At 32.4% G+C, this 20,483-nt stretch overlaps 4 protein-coding genes across 4 annotated transcripts; 2 read left to right on the top strand and 2 right to left on the bottom strand.

The window, feature by feature from the left end:
- Nucleotides 1-315: 315 nt before the first annotated feature.
- LOC132707241 (probable ATP-dependent RNA helicase DDX43) lies at nt 316-6,841 on the top strand. The gene is made up of 10 exons (XM_060679017.1): nt 316-542; nt 594-858; nt 1,151-1,419; nt 1,474-1,807; nt 1,863-2,028; nt 2,123-2,232; nt 2,431-2,711; nt 2,769-3,010; nt 5,398-5,560; nt 6,511-6,841. The coding sequence occupies exons 2-10, from the start codon at nt 621-623 to the stop codon at nt 6,634-6,636; spliced, it is 1,929 nt and encodes a 642-aa protein (XP_060535000.1). The 5' UTR covers nt 316-542; nt 594-620; the 3' UTR covers nt 6,637-6,841.
- A 1,471-nt stretch (nt 6,842-8,312) lies between these two features.
- Nucleotides 8,313-9,501, bottom strand: LOC132708264 (uncharacterized). The gene is made up of 4 exons (XM_060680477.1): nt 9,025-9,501; nt 8,708-8,903; nt 8,495-8,657; nt 8,313-8,444 (listed from the first exon to the last, which is right to left on the bottom strand). Exons 1-4 carry the CDS (start codon nt 9,191-9,193, stop codon nt 8,313-8,315), a joined length of 660 nt encoding a protein of 219 aa, XP_060536460.1. The 5' UTR covers nt 9,194-9,501.
- A 1,742-nt stretch (nt 9,502-11,243) lies between these two features.
- On the bottom strand, nt 11,244-20,226 carry LOC132706646 (DNA polymerase alpha subunit B). Its single transcript, XM_060678113.1, has 9 exons — nt 20,064-20,226; nt 19,773-19,983; nt 19,657-19,717; nt 17,706-17,797; nt 16,792-17,062; nt 15,984-16,248; nt 12,009-12,444; nt 11,444-11,639; nt 11,244-11,384 (listed from the first exon to the last, which is right to left on the bottom strand). The coding sequence occupies exons 1-9, from the start codon at nt 20,137-20,139 to the stop codon at nt 11,244-11,246; spliced, it is 1,749 nt and encodes a 582-aa protein (XP_060534096.1). The 5' UTR covers nt 20,140-20,226.
- On the top strand, nt 13,605-15,520 carry LOC132706655 (uncharacterized). The gene is made up of 2 exons (XM_060678123.1): nt 13,605-14,192; nt 14,381-15,520. Exons 1-2 carry the CDS (start codon nt 14,060-14,062, stop codon nt 15,313-15,315), a joined length of 1,068 nt encoding a protein of 355 aa, XP_060534106.1. The 5' UTR covers nt 13,605-14,059; the 3' UTR covers nt 15,316-15,520.
- Nucleotides 20,227-20,483: the final 257 nt, after the last annotated feature.

Below are 20,483 nucleotides of genomic sequence, written 5' to 3'. Positions count from 1 at the left end.
ACTAGATATTGCAAAATATAAGCAGGAACATTAAAATCCATTATAAAACAAGTCAAACAATTTATGGTAGGAGTACCGAGTTTAAAAGACTGCCTTTAGACTGTTAGTAATACTAATCTTATGAGATGCACTTAAACCGGCGGAAATAAATCACGATGTCCTCTTTCGTTTAACCGTTCTTGCTCCATATTCCGCGGTCTAATGTAAATTTACATATATGTGACAAATCTTTACAATTTACAATTATCGGTAGCGTGGTACTATACTTGTAAATTGGCTTGAATTTCAAGATTTCGATTTCCTTTTTGGTGACTTTTTTTTTATGTTTTCCATCTCCACCATCCCCGGCAGAGACAACTTGTATTAGGTTGTCTGTGTCACCGGCGTTTTCGTAGTTTATTTCCATAGATGATAGAAGGGAACTTCCTTATTTCAAAAAAAGTGAACAGGAAGCAAATATTTCTTTTTGTGAAAGGGTTATATAGTAGATCACATTTAGAAAACCGTGTGTGAAACTAGTGATATTGACATCCTTTTCATTTGTAGGTAGATATATTTGATATAAAAAAAATCTTTCCTTTTTTGTATTGCAGATTTATTTCTGTTTTACAAAATTAATAATGTATGATACTAGTTGGGACGATGATAGACCTACTCTATCTGCAGAACCTAGAAATGAAACATATTTATCTCAGACATACAGAAATTCAAATTTTTCCAATAGAGGAAATCAAAGAAGTAGCCGCGGCAGGGGCAGAGGCAGTAGAGTTATTAACCGAGAACCGAATCAGAACAATTGGCGCGATGAAAACCATGAGATTATTAGAGTCCCTTCAAAATTAGTGGGAAAAATTATAGGTAATTAATGTTTCAAAGAAACTTCCACAGGCTAGTTTAGTACTATTTACATGTCTTTTGAATTCCTCCTGCGTCGGTTATTTATAAATCAAACTGAACTGGTCGTGTCAGTTAAGCTCTGAAGAAGCCACCAGGATGATTGGTGAAAAATCAGTAAGTTTGATTTATAAACAATCGAAGCAGGAGGAATCCAGAAGCTATGTAAATAGGATAGGTAATTACTTTTAAAAAATGAGAAAATAGTTTGGTAAGTAGAGTTTTATGGTTTCTCAATTTAGAAGTTAACTTTAAGGACGAGGTGGTAGTCAAATTGAAGAATTACAAACTCGTTCTTCTGCGAAAATTCAAGTAACGAAGGAGACTGTTGATGATGAAACAATAGTTAAAATATTTGGCAATGATAGTCAGATATTAAGAGCAAAAGAGCTTATTAACGAAGTTATAAAGGAAGAGCCAAGAAGGTCTGAATCAGTAAAAACAGTAACACAAGCAATTAATACGACTATAGATAGTAAACCATCTACTGGTCCATTCAATTGGTTCAAATTTGTAAAGGAATGTGTAAGTATAATAATATGTCTTTTATTTATAAATAAATTTTATAACACAATGTAGGATGCTTTACAAGATGAAGAATGGAGCAAAGTCCCTCCCATAATAAAGAACTTTTATGAAGAACATCCTGAAGTTACAGCTATGACAGATGAGGATGTTTCAGAGTTTCTCAAAAATAGTAACAACATAGTTGTTGACCGAACTTTTAAGACAGAAAACAGTAAGAAAATACCTAAACCTGTAATTACATTTGAACATGCTTTTCATAATTATCCTGAAGTATTAGAGGAAATTCGTAAGGCTGGTTTTGAAAAACCTTCACCAATCCAGAGCCAGGCTTGGCCTGTGTTACTATCTGGTGAAGATTTGATTGGAATAGCACAAACTGGGACAGGTAATGAAATACATACATATTTTCAAAATAAATTTTAGTATAATTTTTGTTTTAGGAAAAACTCTGGCCTTTCTACTTCCTGCACTAATTCATATTGATGGTCAGACTATACCAAGGACAGAAAGGGGAGGACCAGCTGTTTTAATAATGGCACCTACCCGAGAACTGGCCTTACAAATTGATAAAGAGGTGAAAAAGTATTATTACAGAGGCATAACTTCGTAAGTACTTTATTTAATAATGTGCAAATAGCATCAAGATTATTACATTAGGTGACCACTTCTATTAAGGAAATGTTGTTTTTTGTGTCTTTAGGGTATGTGTATATGGAGGAGGTGATAGAAAGCAGCAAGTTAGAGTGGTCACAGAGGGTGTAGATATAGTGATTGCAACACCTGGGCGGATGAACGATTTATGTGAAGCAGGTAGTCCGTGTGATAATTTTTCCGTACTCTATTTTGAAAATTTGAAAGTTTATAATGTTGCGCTTTTGAGTGCAAGGGATCCCTGATTTTTAACTATAATTAATGTTTTTGCAATTTAGATAGTAAAGAAAGCAATTCTAGAAATTTGCTAATAAATACCTCATTGATTTATTTATTGATGCAATGTTTTCATTTAAGGTCATTTAAATGTAAAATCTGTGACATACGTGGTATTGGACGAGGCCGATCGTATGCTCGACATGGGCTTTGAACCGCAAATTCGAAAGGTTATGTATTCTCTGCGGCCGACTAGGCAGAGCGTTATGACCAGTGCCACCTGGCCTCCGGGCGTTAGAAGACTGGCACAATCGTACATGCACGATCCGATCCAAATATACGTCGGATCTCTTGATTTAGCCGCCACCCATACCGTGACGCAAGTTATTCGGATGATCGACGAAAAAGACAAGGAAACCGAGGTACGATTTTCGTCGATTGTTTTTCCTAAAGCGTCGACGAAAGTTAAAATTCTTTAGTTGATGGAATTCGCGCGGAATTTGGGGCCTGATGAAAAGTTAATCGTTTTTTGCGGGACGAAAGCGCAGGCCGATTACTTATCTGTTGAGTTGTCAATGAATCGGATTCCTTGTGCCGCCCTTCACGGCAACCGAGATCAGTGCGATCGAGAACGAGCGGTTGCAGATATCGGCGATGGTACAGTTAAAATACTCATCGCCACGGATCTCGCATCTAGGGGATTAGACATTGACGACATAACGTAGGTTATGGTATAACGTGGATTCATTATAAATGATACCCTTCACTATTTTTTTTTATTACATTTTAGAAAAAAAGTTTAATACAAAAAGGAGGATTTAGATATTTTTTTTAAACGGAAAGCCCTGTATATTATTTCATAAAAAGGAAGGTTCTTTGACGTTGATTTCAATATGTTATAGTTATTTTTTTATATTAAGCCAAAAATAACAGGGTTACTTAGTGAGGCCAAGTCTGTTGCTTAACTGTGGCACTTGTAGCATGTCTGAAATAATAATTTTCACTTGACAAAAAAATCAAAATATTATTGTTGTATGTAAAAAGTATGTCTAAACACCAATTTATTGATTAGGAATATTGCGCTAAATATTAAAATTGAAATTTAAACTTATCTAAAGCTTTAATTATCCATTCAGTGTGCAAACTGTTAATATTATTTTTTTCACTCCGAATTAGTTTTTTAATGTCATCTATTATATATTGTTTAGCCGGCCAAAATAAGTTTTGTTTTTTAAAGATCTCCACAAAAAAGTATCTGGAAGAGTAAAAACAGCTATCGGCGGCTGGCCATAATATTGTGCTGTATCACCCAATCCATGAATGAAATGTATTATCTAAATTTTGAGGAGGGACGTCATCCTATTGTCACATTATTTCCTCTAATTTGATTCTGATGTTTTCTAAAAGATTTTTTATATCTTCCCTGTAAAATTCTGAGGTTTAGTTATTTTTTGAAACCCACCAAAGTAGGGTCAGTTTTTGTACTGCTATGGCCCAACATTTGCAAAATGTTGCCTTATTTTCCTCAGTTAAATGCAGAACTTCGGTAAATTTCAAAGTGGTTTAAAGGATTAAAATTTAGTTTTTTTTTTAATTGTCTCAATTTTTCCAAATTGATATTTTCGCGTATGAAATTTAATGGATTTTAAGGGATATTTAAATGTTCATTGGGATTTACAACGTTGTATGAAGGCACTTGAATGTTATTTTGGATGATATGCGCCTTCTTCCTGTGTATTTGCATACATTCGCGTTTGGCCCTATTTACATTGTCATTTTTTTTATATACAACGACAATATTTCTAATTTTTTGTCAAGTGAAAATAGTATTTTATTGAATTTTAAACCATTGTTCAAGCTATGCCCCAACTACCATAATGAAACAAAAAGATAACTGTGACCTGTTATATTTTTGAAATCAACATAAGCTAAGCTTTCTTTTTATGAAATACTATACAGGGCTTCCAATATATAATCAATCACTCCTGTACTCATATTTTGAGATATTAGGGGTTTTTCACACCTTTTAAAAATTTTATCCTTATTGCACTTTATTGGATATGACCAAATTTTTCTGACGTTAGTCAACTTTTTTTTTTGTGCTCTTTTTTAATGATGTTATGTAAAAAGATTAGATTAAGTGTCCCTTTCTCTCATTATATAAAAATATGTTTGTCGCAATGGAAAATGTGTTAAATGAAGTTTCATACAGAACAGTAGTTGGCCTCCATCACAATCACAATCAAGAAGTTTTGTTTTGCGATATTTGGATATTTTTGATTATCAACAACACCATCTATGGTTTAAACCTTATTAATGGCAGCCCTATTCCGCCGGTAGGTAGCATTGAACTTTATTGATTAACATTATTTTTCACCAAGCTTTCAATTTGCTTCAAATAGGGATAAAATAAAACGCCACTGGGTTACCAAAAAGTAAGATCCAAATTTAGAGCTGACATTGTAGTAGTGATGTTATTATCAATCGCTAATAGAAAGCAAATGAAAATAAAGTTACTTGAACTTGGTGAACTTAACTTTTTTAAGCTTTTCATTTTTTCTGGATTTTGAGTGTGCAATTTTGTTATCTTTTTTCTTTTAATATAGTATAAAGGGATTGACACTAGCAATGTTCCCCATTTGAATAATTTTTTGCAGATATAAATGAATTTGTGGCAACAAATCAAATCTTATAAAATATTTGCAGGCTTACAACAAACAAAATGTTCTTGGCTAGCTCGCCTAATATGTTTTACAGCAAAGTAAAGAAAATATGATAACTGTATTCACGAATCTATCTTTAAAAAAACAAAGTAATAAAAAAAAATCTACTGACAGTACTTCTGGCTTCAAGTATGCTGAGTGGTGAATATTTGCCTGTATTTAAAGCATTTGCCATACTTTTGGTTTCATTAAAACCCGCATTATTACCGTTGATTACAAATGTTGCTGTGAATTTTAACCTTACCAAATAAACGTATGATTAATGAAATTTATGATCTTTAATGTGTGAGAACTGATAAAAATATCCATAAAATTCTACAGCGCTCTATTATATAGTATTATAATTATCATGAAAAACGCCGAAACTAACTTTCTCTTACCTTAGGCATGTTCTAAACTACGATTTTCCTAAAAACATAGAAGAATATGTGCATCGCGTTGGGAGGACTGGTCGCGCAGGTAAAACTGGAGAATCCATTAGTTACTTCACCAGAAAGGATTGGGGCCAAGCCGCCGAACTTATAAAAATTTTGGAAGAAGCTGATCAGGTAATGAGAGTTAGAAACATAAAACAAATTATTAGAGAAGATGTAAGTCCTAACTTTTCCACCATATCGACTCTGCCACAGACGTCTAAAAGAAAGACTGAAAATTGCTGTTGTGATGCATATATAGGCAAGATACAAGTGGGGTGACACACTTTTGGAGTTAACGCAGACCACATCCAATATACCTTTGATAATATCAAACAGAAATACAGTCTTTGTAATATCCAAAGACACCTTTTCACTTTCAAAAATAAGTCAGTTTTATCACAAAAAATAAACAAACGCAAACGTAGTGCAAGTGAAATAGATGTTAAACACACCCCCCTACATTGGCTCAAGCATTTATTCTTTCTAATGTTGCACATTAAGAAACATTTCTTACAAACCTACTATGATTAAAAACGATTTATGTATTTGCTATTTTTAAATTTACCTATGCTTTTGAATACATCATAATATTGTTCTGTGGGTGTATCAGTAACAAACCCAACATTGTCTAACCCTGGTGATATATCCCAGCCGGTCAGGATATTTGAATCATTTTATATATGGGCTCTGCATGGGACAACGATACCCTTTCTCTATGTTTCAAGGTGGTGAAAATTTTTGCTTTCAAAATAATTTCTCTTAAACGTTCTTTGTTGGTAATTTGTAATTGTCATTAGTACTTCCAATCTATCTATTTATAAAATTTACTTTAAACCATACTTTACATTTATTTCATTTAAGGGTAATCATAACTTACAATAAGCACAAATCTTCTTTTTCGTATTTGTGATTAAATTTCCACATAAAAATTTTATTCTGATCAATTGTTAAATAAAAAAATTTCAAAGGACCCCGTGATATTTTCCTCTTGGTGCACATTTTTATAATTTGCCCCTGTTGCTTTTTAACCGATGGGAAAGAAATGAAGTGTCTTCCTCATAATGAATCATGAATTATTTCAGTTTGTGCCTGAAGAACTGTACGATATGGCGAATAGATTTGAGGCGATGAAAGAGAAAAGGGAGAAAGAGGGACAATTTATGAATAACCGCGGTGGTGGCAGGAAGTTTGGAGGTCGAAGGTGGTAATTCACTTTAAATAGAATGATTTTCGAATACCTTAAAGAAATAATAAATTATTTAACTTGGTCGGCAAAACTAACCGCATTCATTATTCAATATTAATATTAAGTTTTAGTTTTTTATATATTTTTTACTTTGTCATCAATTTGTAAATAAATTTCAGGTTCGCAAGACTTCCTTGTTATGTTGTAATCAAATATAAAAATAAAGGTCCAGGTTCACTGAACACGGTTATTTTTTAAAAAAGTATGTAAAATATTTAATCAGTGCGGTACACCCTATATTGTTTCTATTTGCTAATTTACCAAATATGTAGTAACTCTTCCTTATACAAGCATACGGGGTAAGGTTAAAAAGTGAAAAGGCCCTACTTTATTTTTTAAATGTACTATTATTTCTTCTAAAGAAGGTAAAAATATATAAAAGTATTTGTTTAAACCTATTTAAAAAAAACCTCAAGATTTTGCATTTTCGATAATTTGCTTCATTTTTAAATTAGTAGGAAGTTGTCTAAGGCTAATTTACTGAAAACAGTAGTGCAAATGTCAATAACTTGGCCAACTTTATATTTTTAAATTAATGTTCGCGCCCTTCTATGCTCCAAATATTTCTATGTTGTGTATTTTTTAATCATTTTAATCTTTAAAAATCTTAAAAGTTATAAGCTTCTGCTCCCAACCTATTTGAAATTTACTGGCATTTACACTGTTTAAACCAACTTCTTCATAGTCGAGATCATATTATTAGCCTTTAACCACGAAAGCTGCGATACATTTGTAAGAATAATTTCCACATCTGAATTTGTTTCTGTTAGTGAGATAGACTCAAGCCGCCTTCTCAGAACTACGTAGTGTCGCCAGAGACAGTCCCCCATCACCCCGTCGCTGAAAAGTAGCGACACGACTGTTGTTCATGGCGCCCTGTGGGGTTGAGTTTTTGTGTATAAATATAAAATACATACAGAGTTTTGAAAAGAGAAATAGTTGTAAAAGAAGGTACGTGCCTTATTGAGATATTGTACTTGTTGGTAATATCTATTACCTATAATTATATGATGCTTTCAACTAAATAAAATAATCATCATACTTCTTGCAGATTCGGTGGTTGGAAGAAATTAGAGACGATCCCTACAATCAGCACCATATTTTTTTTCGAATGACCCCAGAAATATTTGATAGGTTAAAAAAAAAAATCCAGAAGTCGCAAGTAAAATCCAAAGCTGTTGATAGAACAAACATATCAATAACATTAGGCGAATACCTCCAGCGACACAATAAAAATTTAAAATAAATTCAACTCAATTCAAGCAGATGAACTGTCGATAAATGCTCAATTCCTATTGATTGCCGAAGTATCGCAAGCGATAGTACATAATTCTGAGGAGCCTTAAGAAATATTAATGATGGAATGAATTATAAATGTTTAATATTTTTTTTGCCTGTCACAGTTGAAACTGCAAAGACTGCAATTCAAACTTATACAAAAATTATGTTCGGACAAAAAAATGTACTTCATCTTCTCTCAAAAAAATGTAGACCCAAAACTGATAAAACTGATGTGAAGCGAAATTAAAATTGTGACAAAATTCGGAAAAAAAGTTTCAATAACATTTGAAAATTAGTATTTAAGAGCTGTAGAAGTTGTAGCCACCAAAATAATAGTATACACATATCAATAAAATTTTATTTTTGGCTATTTAACTTCGCTAACGACATTTGACTTTGCTTCATCATATTAATGACATATTTAGTATCCCTAGCTTCTCGTAAATCATCATCGTTATATATATCAACCTGTGGCCCATTCGAGCAGGTCTACAACAGAATACTACAATGCGATAAGAAAAATATTACCACAAGTTTACCATGTTGGTTCCGTTAAATTTTATTACATTGACTTCTTTAAAACACGTTTCGTCACCTTCCTTGTATTCGCGACCAATGCAAAAAAACATTGAGCACAATTGGAGTACAAAGGTCAAAGGATAAGCCAACAAAAAAACAACGTTCAAACAGAATTCAGATTTCCTTAAAGAGATCTTATACATTATCTTACTTGTACCTTTTAAAATATTTACTTTGGTAAAACTCTGACAGTCCGTTCGCCAGTATCTGGATGAATCGGCCATCCTCCGACGTCATAACATACTGTTCGCGCTTTTAAGTGTTGTTCTTGATACTCGACTAATGGAATAGGCAAATCTATAAGCAGATCGAGTCCGATCTCACCTACTTGGCGGCAAAAATACAATCCAATCAATCCTTTTAAGAGTCCTTCAAAATAGGAAACTATGAAACACTTTTTTTTTTTTTTCAAAAAACTTGATGTACTTGCCTAAAAATATCAGCACAAAAAAGATTCCTAAAATAATCATTAGAATTAGGTAGGGCGTACTTTCCATAATATGCTTGGTATAAAAAGGTTCGATACTAGTGGACGGTCTAAGTTTGCAATGCCGTATATTGCGATTTTTATATCGATGTTTGCGATATGAAGTGCCGTCATTGCTGTCGCAGAAAACGCAAAGCAGAAATAGCAAAAATAAAAAGTAATTATTAAACATGTCAATTTAAGCCATTGACAGTTTCTTGTTGACACAGATGTAAAAACTGTTCGTCTATTGTTAAATTACTGGGTCTCAAAATAAATCCTTCTTGTCTTATTTATTTAGTCATATAAACCAAATATAAAATTTAAAATTTATATTTTTAAAACACCTCAAAGGTCCCCTGATGCTCTGTATTACAATACGTACTGGTCTGAGGTGTATTGCGATCGTCAGGTTACTTCGATAATTGCATTTAACACCAGACGAGAGACATACCATACCACGTCCTTTTATCAGAACAAAACTAAATTGTAAGAACAGGTGGTAACAGTACTTTTCAGATTGACAGTAATAGTCATAATTATTGGACCAAATTCAAATTGATGAAGAAAAATACAAAATCGCAATTTCGTATAGCATTATTTTTTATTTTTTTTTTAGCACAATCGAAGGTCCTAAAGGGAAAATTTAGAGCGCACATATTTACTACTTCCATACTTACACTGATAGGGTAAAATACACTTTTAATATTTGAAGGCACTTTTAAAATGGGAAGATTTTAAACATGCCATTAAGAATGTTACTTTTTGAGTGAGGTCATTTTTAATAGTACACTAATTTTTTATTGATTGAAAAAGGTACGTGCGATTCAATTTATCTTAATAACATTTTGGTCGGCCGCAACTTTTTTAGCAGCCAACACCTACAGTTTTTTTACATCTCCACCTATTTGACATTGTCTCTTAACTGATTGATTGACGTCCTTTTATCACCTGGCAGTGGTCATATACACAACTAAATTGTGAGAACAGGTGGTAGCAGTACTTTCCAGATTGACAGTAGTAGTCATAATTGTTGGACCAAATTCAAACTGATGAAGAAAAATACAAAATCGCAATTTCGTATAGCATTATTTTTTTAATTTTTTTTTAGCACAATCGCAGGTCCTGAAGGAAAAAGTTAGAGCGCACATATTTACTACTTGCATACTTACACTGATAGGGTAAAATGCACTTTTAATATTTAAAGAATCTTTTAACATGGGAAGATTTAAACATGCCATTAAGAATATTACTTTTTGAGTGAGGTCATTTTTATTAGTACACTAATTTTTTATTGATTGAAAAAGGTATGTGCGATTCAATTTATCTTAATAACATTTTGGTCGGCAGTAAGTTATTTAGCAGCCAGCACGTACAATTTTTTGACATCTTAAACTATTTGACATTGTCACGAGGTTCTGACGTCTGTTTTTTTATGTGCTCCTAAAAGAAATCCATTAATTTCAATTTCGGACTGTTTTGATTCGGATAACATTGTGAAGAGGCACATCATCTTTTTGTCATATTATTTGTATTGATATATTTATCGTAGTATATTGTATTCTGAAAAGTAAATTATGATTTCCAGTTAATTTTTGACCAATAGCAGACCCAAAATGTGTCTAACAAACATTAACCAACTGCTACCCATGGGTTTTTATGTCATGTATTTGTCTAGGATTATTTATGGACCAGTAGTGTAATGTATTGAATAAGCTTTTATTGGCACATAAAATAGATATCTATTTAAAAAATCCAACCAAAACTGTGTAATTATGTTTCTTCAAAACTGGTAGCAAAAGAGACCGCACTTTTTTAAAGAATCCTATTTTATTTGTTGTATTCTCTTTGTTCTATTTGGAAGGAACTTGTTATTGTGCATGAAGTCTAAAATTTCCTATATTGCCAACATCTATCGAAAACAAAATCAGAATAACGTGTTCTATTAAATATAAATAAAATATAAAGGGTGTTCCATGATTAAATAACATTCAAAAAATTGATATTTGTAAACACAAAAAACTTACAGCCAATAAAAATGTTCACAAGATAAACTGAACATTTAATTGTCTGTTTCTGCTTTCAGCAGTTTAATTATGGCAAATTATTCACTAATTAATCTGAAGGTTGTGTTCACTTAAGTTGGCATAAAACATGTTTGTAAAGAACTATTTTCTAAGTTCTTGCTATGAAGAGGACTTGCGCTGTGGGGTTAAGGTTTTATATTTAAACTAACCAACACATTAAATTTTTAATATTTGGCAGATTGATCGGTTACATATGGAAGCGCTAGTACCGGGTTGAATTTCTAACCGTGCAAAAGTGCCACCCCCGTAACCTTTCGTCAGCCTTTCCGGATTTATAACCAGACAGTCATCGATATTCTAAAAAACGGCATGAAAGTAATCAATATAAAACAAACCGGAACATTATTGAAAGTTACCTTAACAAAATTCCTTAAATTCGATGGTAATATCAACATATGCGGTTTGACCTCCATGTTTCCATACCTTTCCAAAAATGTATGATCGATGCACATGTCTTTGTGCGGAGGATCTAAAGGATAGAAACTCTCTTGCTTTAAAAGATGCGCTGCGATTCGACCCATTCTGTCTGACGATAGGGAAGTTGTTTTGTCTCTACAGATTTCAGATTAATCACACGTTTAGTTATTGTACGAGCCTTAACAACTATGTGTTGGAATAAGCTTTCGAATAAAATGATAGCTTACCAAAATCCCTTATTTAGTTTTTTTTAACGTTTTTTTATGATGTATGGAATTATTTTTGCGGTTTAATTATATATTTTATGTTTGTTACTGTTTAACTGTTTGATAATCAAATAATGCTGACACCTGAATATTGGTACATGGTTTGCTTTTCCTCACGTTTATTGAGCCTAATGCGTGTGTTGTCAACAAGAATTCTAAGGCGTCATTTGAGTATTAATAAGGCAAAGTAACTGCTTGTTCCAACATAGAGCTAGTATTAATGCAAAAAATGACTTACAGAAAAATTTCGTAATTACTTATGTGAAACAAAACGTCAGTCGAAGTTGCACCAATCACCAGCCCATTTATATTGATCATACATGGATCGGCCATTAATGACAAATTTTTATATTTTTCTCTTAAAATGTACGGCGGACATGGATATACAGGATGGTGATGTGGGTCCCTTGGCGAGGAGACCATAACAACGTGCACATTGGTATTTTTCAGACTATCCATTATAGTATCAACAGTATTTAAGAAGAACGTATCAAAGGTTTGCGTTAGATCCCCATTAAAAATGCCTTCGTTGTTCTTTTCGAAAAATGGGCCGACGAGTAGCAATATGTGAGGCTTGTGCTCATTCACGTACTGCAAAAGATCGTTGAGGGGCTCAAACAAAAGGTTGTTTTGAACAGTGAATGGCCCGCATGCCATCACTATCTGAAATGGATCTGCAAAAAATGAACATTGGGTTGCATATTTACCGCATCCGTAATAAAATAAACTTAAAAAATGCAAAAACAAAAATCACATCAAATGAAATTAACAAACTTCGGATCATTTTCGTAGCGGTCACTCCTTACAGAAGTGTCAGTTTATATAGCAGGAACTAGTACTAAGTTTATTAAGCATAAGTTCATACAGTTATTGCCTCAATTTTTTTGAATTTTCTTAATAAGATTCTTCATACCGACGACATTTAAAAGATGAGGAATCTTTCATTGGAAAAATAATCATTTGTGAGATTCTGAAAATCCACATGCTGAAAAACCAAGTCACACATGAGTATAACATGAACATTTGGTCTGGTGTAATTTTCGAATTCTTCATTTGTTCTTTTGAATTGCCGGCCCATCTAACTGGACCTCGTTATTTAAACTTCCTTCGGCGTCCTTTAAACGTACTCCTAGAATATTTACCACCCGCCTTAAGAAATATGTGGTTTTTCTTGGAAAATCCGGCCGTGAAAGTGAATTTGTTCTTTCCACCAAGAAGTCGAGACTTTTTGGACTTTTCAATATAGTCAGTCATACTTGAAGGATTTGGTATAGGCTGAAGTTCTTCTATTGTCTTTTCAGGAGTTGCGGAAGAAATAATAAAGAAGTTTTGTTTAATAACAAAGACATTTAAGTGTAAAATGTATTGAGGTAAGTAGTGCACAATCCCAAGAATTAATTTGGAGTTTTTTTACGACTATTATCACAATTTCTTTTGCTCCTCGCACTTTTTAATCCTTGAGGTATTTATACAAATAATCGGAAAGACAACTTGAACTTTTTTCATGCAATTAATTAAAAAAACTGATAAGAGTTAGCCATCCTAAACAACAGTACCTTTTCTATGAAAAATTGAACATTCGTTCAGATTTTCATCACGTTGCAACCATAACTCGACAGATTTATCTAAATGATACTGTGAAACTATTGGCCTCTATGCAAAAAATCTAAAACTGCCGATTTTTATTTCAGAATAAAACTTAAGCGTAGCGCGTCCTGTATCTTCAAAAGCAGTGACATTTGTCTAAAGCATGTTGAGCTCAATCATAATATTTTGGATATTTTGATATTTCTTTATTAATCACCTTGTATACAATTTTAACAAAACTCTTAATAACAGCTTCCCGGCACTTCTAAGATAGCTATTAAAAAACCAAAACATATTTGTCGTTGGTCATTTTTAAATCTAATTGCGTCGCGCAATTTGATTAGGTCGCAAACTAGAAAACGTTAATTGCGTGAAATTGAAACAATTAATCAGGAATTGCAGACAGCCAAGCCTTGCGAGACAAGGACAGCGATGGTGGAAACTTGCGAATTAAAGAAAGACAGCCCAAACTGACTGGCGTAACGAAATCGAATTCAATCTACTTTAATTAATTTTTCCGCGTCGATGTGCGGCAGAAACGATTTATATCTTCCTCGAATAAATTGTTTCTGCAGCGAAATTATAGACCTAAAAAAACATTTCCATCGAATTGTTTCGCATCAATCTTTGTTCTGAAAAATATTAGCCTTTAAATAATTATTCCAAGTTTAAGGTAATTAAAATTTCATAACCTAAAAATTAATGGATCATTTCAAACTCGTAACAATTATCAAGCAATATCCTCCAATATGGGATAGAAATCATTCATATTTTCGTGATAAGGGTACAAAAGAAAAGGCTTGGGAAGAAGTTTCTACGAAAATGAACCTAGCAAGTAAGTCGAAAATCTTAGCCAGATCCGTACTTAACTTTTATTATTATTATTTATTAACATCATCTAGTTATCTAAAAAATCTTTTTCCAATTTTCATTGTTTTAGGTTATTACTGTATTACTACTATTCAATTAATTAGTTTTTTTTTCTCTAATTTTAGCATAATTTCAATTATTTATTATTTGTAGCTGAACATTGTAAGGATGCCTTTAAATCGATCAGAGAGAAATATGTGCGAGAAAGGGAAAAAGCCCACCACCACGGTGATTTATACAAAGAATGGGATCTGTTAAAGGAATTAAAATTTCTTGATCCCTACATAATACCGAGATCGTCCATTTGTAACAGTGAAGATGACCTCTCTGTAAACTCTGACACTGATCCCACTGATTTTGATAAGCACTTGATCCATTTAGTCATGAAGGCTACCCCGATTTGGGACAGGAATTCTAATACTTACCCTAATAAAAACATGAAGAATCAGCATTGGGAATCCATAGCGACAGCTTTAAGTAGAGATATTAATTCTTGCATGCTCAGATGGAAAGCCTTAAGGGAAAAGTACATTAGGCAGAAAATTAAGTTTCAAGAAGGAGAGGCCAAATGGGAGTTACTGGATGATATGAGTTTTCTCGATAAAGTGATCCAGTACAGAAGAAAACAAACAGATTTTTGTTTGAAACTAAATTTAGGAGCAAATTCTCACAGGGTTGAGCACTATCACAATCATCTACAGAAAAATTCATCACAAGAAAGTAGCCATTCCCGTATAAATAATAAATATGATGATGAAAATATTTATACTGATTCGTCAAATGATTATGCTGGCATAAAAGAGGAAGCTGCAGTTCAGCAAGTTGCTGATAGTTCTTATAACGATACTTCCTATTACAAAAGGCAAAGGTCGAACAGTATAAATAGTGAACCACTCCCAGAGAAAAGGTACAAAAGCGAAGAAACTTACTGTTCTTTAAGAATGTTTGATAAGAATTCTGCTAATGCAACACAGAAAACTGCCGAGCAACTTTTTGGTGATTTAGTTGCCAGTTTGTTAAGCAAGAAACCGGAAAGAGAGAGGAATCTGTACATGATCGAAATAATGACTGTTCTAGCAAAAAGATAAGAAAAACATGCCTCAATATTATTCATCAATTTTATATTTTAATAGTTATTATTCATGCCCAGGTTCTAGAAAATTTTATACTTTTTTTTTGCCTCCAGATTATTTATTTGGTTTGCGCTATATAAATACAGTTGCTTTATTCCAGAAATTATACCTCAAAATTTTATTGTAATACTGTGAAAATAAATTAAAATATTTATTATTATTATAAGTTTTTATAATTAAATGTGGTGCACGTAAAACAAACTACAAGATATTGAATATGTGGGTAGAGCAATTTTTTTTCTCTACATTTAGTCAATAATTTTTTGGCTTCCTCAAAATAGTTTAAATATAATACACCAAAAAATCTATGACCGCTGTAAGGAATTCACAAATCTTCAAATTTTAATTGCTATCATCTGCATATTGCGCTATCATAGTCACTTTTTCCTCCCTACTGAATAGTTGACATTTACTTAAGAATAAAAACTTAGTCTACCACACACCGCGATATCAAAACAATACAATTAAAAACCTGCTTTGTTATATAAAATTACTAATAATAATACCTAAACGACAACCACATTTCACGTAAAATTGTCATATTCAGGAGATTTACCTTTAATCCCGATAAACGACCACACAGTGGAAGTATCAATTACACAAACTCATTTTTTTAAACTTACCTTTCACTATTGGCGGTTCCAAGGGAAGAGACAAATCTGTTTCGGCGTAAATTTCGTGAGCTACTAATTTGTTGAGATCAGGCAGACAATTGCCTCTCACAACTACCACTTGACCAGGAAAAAGTGAATACTTTAAGACTTTTGAAAGGTTCAAGGAAATTACAAATCCCATATTTGTTGTAATTGTACCTTCTAGAAGGACTGACTGGCTATTGATTTTACCATCAGAATCCGACACAATTTTTCCATAAGTTACAACTTCTCCCTTAAAACAATTGAATTTACAAAGAGGTAAGAATAATTGTATCAAAGGAAAAATATTTTTATTTAACAACTGAGAACACAGAAATACATAAGGCATTTCATTACTGGTAGAGCATAGGTCAACTGGAATATCATTCATGAGCCTTATTCAATTGTTTCATGCGATGCACTAGCAAAGTTTAAGATGAAATATAATTTAAAACCTGGGTTTTACCTTATGTATAGTTTTGTATAATTTTGAGCACAAATCCTTATACTAAACAAAAAAATCCTCAAAATTTAAATAAGAAAGCTATTAAGATTAATATTAATAATTCCTTTTGTACACATGTAACATCATCTATAGAAAAATAACACTGACGCCAGGCACCGCAATGAAAATCACTATTATTTGGCGCCCATAAGCACAATTTCGCACCTTTTTGAATCAAATAAATGAGTTTCTCCTATGAAAAAAAAAATAAAAATATGTTTTTTTCCAAGGAGCGAAGTTTGGAAGTTTAAGAATGTTGCATAATTGGTTTACCCTATTCCAAAAACTTACCACGTTGTGTTTGAGATATCCATCGTTGATATGCAGCCCGTACTTGCGTAGAATCGCTTGCCCCACATAATCTACCATCTCGTTTATAGCTTGCGCTTTTTTCCCGATTACTTCATACATATACTTTGCATCTTCTGTTAAATTATGTTGTTGAACTTTAGAAATAATAATTTCGACACGTTCTACCCTTTTAAATTCGACATCGCTCATGCGATAAGAACATTTTACACTTTTTGCATCTGTCCTTTTCGAATAGGCTCCCGATTGGGCACTACAGAAAAATATATGATGTAAATGACTATCACAAACATTCAACAAGTTATAAATTAAGATTCAACGTAAAACATACGAATATAGGCCATATATCTAGTAATAAAGGACAAAAACAAACATATGTGGACAAAATTAACAGTTAGGTCATATTTCCCTAAAGCGTGGGAATCGAAGCATAGAGTCCGCGAAACTACTCATAGAAAATGAATACTATTATAAAATAATGACTCTGGTTGAAATATAAATACAGTCAACGAAAAATAATTTTAAACGAAATTTTATATTTAGGTATTTCATAAAAATTAAGAAAAAAGGGTTACTCGTCATGTTTTGCGAAAATATACTTATAAGGAAATGTGAAAAGAGTACACTTTAGATTTTTGCTGCTTGGTTAATTTTTTTTGTTATTCATGGAGGCACAATAAACTAGAAAATAAAAGTAATTCAACTAACAAAAGTTATCAAACCATTAGAAAGTCGGTGGTTTATATATTTTTAAAATTTATTTGATAAAAACTCGTTGCTGAACTTGCTCTTAATTTTCAAGAATTTTGAGTAAGCAATTAAAAAAAAAGTTTTCTAGACATTTTTAATGCTTAATAAAGTTCACCCACAAATTATTCTAATAATGCAATAATTACCCAGGACTATTAATTGTGGTATCTACTACTTCATCAATAAGCCCTTTGGTATGGAGTGGTGTATCAATTCTCGACCCTGTTCTGTGATTACCCTTAAAATAATCATTAAAAAGCACAAAATATCACAAAATAAAAACGTTAAAAAACACAAAAAATCACAAAATTAAAATATTCATCCTAAACGACTTTTCGGTTTTCTCTCAAGGCATAAAAAACTTGAAAGGCTCAGCACATTTACTGTGTAACTATCATTAAGCACAACATAAATCTTAAAATAATCATAAAAAAACACAAAATATCAGAAAAAATAACAAAATAAAAATATTCATTCTAAATTATTTTAAGGATTTCTCAAGGTATAACAAACGGAATTAAAAGGTTTAGCACATCATCTGTGTAACTATCATTATAAACACAATATAAACTCATTCCTTTTTTTACTTGTACCAACTTATAATCACATTCACATATTTAACTCATCTGGTTTGTTATACTTTGGCCCCAAACCTGGTCCTTTTGATTAGAGGATTAAGTAACATTTATTTATATAAATCAGTAAATTGGGCACAAAAACTAGTCAGACAGTGCTTAGCCACTTACAATTGTATTTCACAGTATATGTAAAAAAATATTCAATATTAATATAGAACTCGAAATTAAAATAAAAGGATGATGGACGGGTATCTAAAACTAAAAACTTAAAAACAAACCTGCACCTGTACATACCATAATAAAAGATTTTGTGCCAAGCCAAACTATGTGCTACATGCACTTAAAACAAAGCAATAAGAGCGAATTAATGGAAAATGGGTTTTAAACATGATTTTTTAGATGGGTACAAAAAATACAGCATATTATTCATTCATAAAAAAATATACAAATTTTACTAACCAACTATATAACCAAAACTTATGTGACACAAACTCCGATTTTAAAACCACCTGGCAGTCTAAAACCAATTTTCAATTTAGGGGCGAGAAAACAACTGAAATCAACCACTTATATCATAGGTTTTCATAAAACAGGAATTTAAATTTGCTTTTTAGCTTTGTTATCTTCAGATGATGATGATACCTCTATAGACGAGTATGGATCTAGTCACGATCTTAAATCACGTGGACTGAACCCACACTCGCCAATACAGGGATTAAAAAAAGTTGTTTCACTAATATAATTTCGGATTACCCACGTCAAAAGATTATGCGAACAATTCTTAATGAGTGTGGATCTAGTCACGAATATACAACACACGTGGGACTAGAACCAAACCCACTGAAAACCATCCACTATACCACAACCCCTATACAAGACACGTTTCTATGCAAACAAAATAATTTTTTTACAAAATTGGATGCAATTAAATTAATGGGGCCTAAACAATCATTTATAAATTTTAAAAAATGGGTCAATGAAGGTTAACCTTTGCAAATTGTTTCGCCCGCAAACAAAATACAAACAAAAATCTTCTTAAGAAAGATTGTTTGCACTGCTTTTATTCGCCAGGGAATCAATGGTATTGATAAAAGCCGCATCACACAAATTGTGGTCTGCCTAATTGAATCAACAGGTTGCAGATTTGCCGGCATTAATACTTCACAAAAATTCGATACCTAAATTTATGGAAAATCGTCACAAAAATTACACAAACAAAAGCCAAGCGTCTTCACTTGCTTAACAATGGCCGCTGAAGGATGAAATAGCCTTGAAACTTCTGAGAAAACCTCAAAGTCATTTGCGCAAGTACATTTTTCGGACAAGCGTTCGTTCTCCGTCTTTCTCTTTTGCGCGCGGATAAACGCCAAAGAGTGCAATGGAAAAAAAAAGAAGCACCCAACAAACTAAATGCTGTTCAAGTGAAACAGCAAGCTTAAGAAAAAATGGTGGCAAAACTTTATAATAAATAAAAATTTAAATGGGGGACTACTGGAAACGAAAGTAAAAAGCAACTCACGTCTGGTGTTTCAATTAATCCAGAAAAATAAACGGCCCTTTCATTAATCGAAACAGATGAGCTGAAAAATGTTAGAAGCGTATCCTATAAAACTTCGACAAGTATGAAAATAATACCTATCCTCGGAAACTGGGGGTTGCGATGTTTGTGCACTGTTTTTCATTGACTGATTTTTACGATCTTTACCTTTTTGTAATACTTTTCTCTCCATCTTATCTAGATTCTCCAATGTAGGATTTTCGCCATTTAAATGTGATGTAGTATATGCTATCCATTGCTCGACAAATTCTTCAGCACCGAGATTATGGTTTGAACATATTGCCAAACCTTTAAAAAGGTGATATTGACCCACACCACACCAATATATAAAATAAAAATAGGATTTCATCCCAATATCTGGTACTCACACTTGTTTATAACATTTTCGGGCGGCTCTATATTTAGTATTTGTAACTGCTGTAAAATATCTTCCACTGATGTCATTGCTAAATTGAAAAAAACTTCTAAACGCGGACACAAACAACACAACACACAACTAGAAGAAAAAGCGGGAACTGAAAAACAGGGATGTTTACTCTTTAGACAACCAATGAAGCCAACACAACACTGTTGACTCCCCCGAAATAATTTAGTAGTCCATTTCAAAATGTGAAGAATAATTAATAATGATAATATAATATATTCCCTTTCGGTTTTGTCGCCTACTATATTTTTTCAAAAAATGTATTATATTTATATACATGAATATGTCTAACTGTTTAACGCAAAACCAACCAAAGCGGTAGCGCCATAGCAATGAACAATGAATAAAATTAGTTTAATTTGTG

This window comes from Cylas formicarius, unplaced genomic scaffold, assembly GCF_029955315.1.
Source record: "Cylas formicarius isolate icCylForm1 unplaced genomic scaffold, icCylForm1.1 PGA_scaffold_10__41_contigs__length_53128322, whole genome shotgun sequence".
NCBI lineage: Eukaryota > Metazoa > Arthropoda > Insecta > Coleoptera > Brentidae > Cylas > Cylas formicarius.
The sequence above is the reverse complement of the archived record's forward strand: the minus strand, read 5'-3'. Positions and strand labels throughout refer to the sequence as shown.

Excerpts from the sequence above, each read along its gene's own strand:
- LOC132707241 (XM_060679017.1), top strand. The coding sequence starts at position 621 with ATGTATGATACTAGTTGGGACGATGATAGACCTACTCTATCTGCAGAA. Across the intron at positions 2,233-2,430 it reads GAACGATTTATGTGAAGCAG|GTCATTTAAATGTAAAATCT; the intron begins GTAGTCCGTGTG and ends TTTTCATTTAAG. Across the intron at positions 2,712-2,768 it reads AAAAAGACAAGGAAACCGAG|TTGATGGAATTCGCGCGGAA; the intron begins GTACGATTTTCG and ends AAAATTCTTTAG.
- LOC132706646 (XM_060678113.1), bottom strand. The coding sequence starts at position 20,139 with ATGACATCAGTGGAAGATATTTTACAGCAGTTACAAATACTAAATATA. Across the intron at positions 19,984-20,063 it reads CGAAAATGTTATAAACAAGT|GTTTGGCAATATGTTCAAAC; the intron begins GTGAGTACCAGA and ends ACCTTTTTAAAG. Across the intron at positions 11,385-11,443 it reads ATTTAAGGAATTTTGTTAAG|AATATCGATGACTGTCTGGT; the intron begins GTAACTTTCAAT and ends GCCGTTTTTTAG.
- LOC132708264 (XM_060680477.1), bottom strand. The coding sequence starts at position 9,193 with ATGTTTAATAATTACTTTTTATTTTTGCTATTTCTGCTTTGCGTTTTC. Across the intron at positions 8,658-8,707 it reads ACTGTCAGAGTTTTACCAAA|GAAATCTGAATTCTGTTTGA; the intron begins GTAAATATTTTA and ends GATCTCTTTAAG. Across the intron at positions 8,445-8,494 it reads AATTTAACGGAACCAACATG|ACCTGCTCGAATGGGCCACA; the intron begins GTAAACTTGTGG and ends ATTCTGTTGTAG.
- LOC132706655 (XM_060678123.1), top strand. The coding sequence starts at position 14,060 with ATGGATCATTTCAAACTCGTAACAATTATCAAGCAATATCCTCCAATA. Across the intron at positions 14,193-14,380 it reads TACGAAAATGAACCTAGCAA|CTGAACATTGTAAGGATGCC; the intron begins GTAAGTCGAAAA and ends TATTATTTGTAG.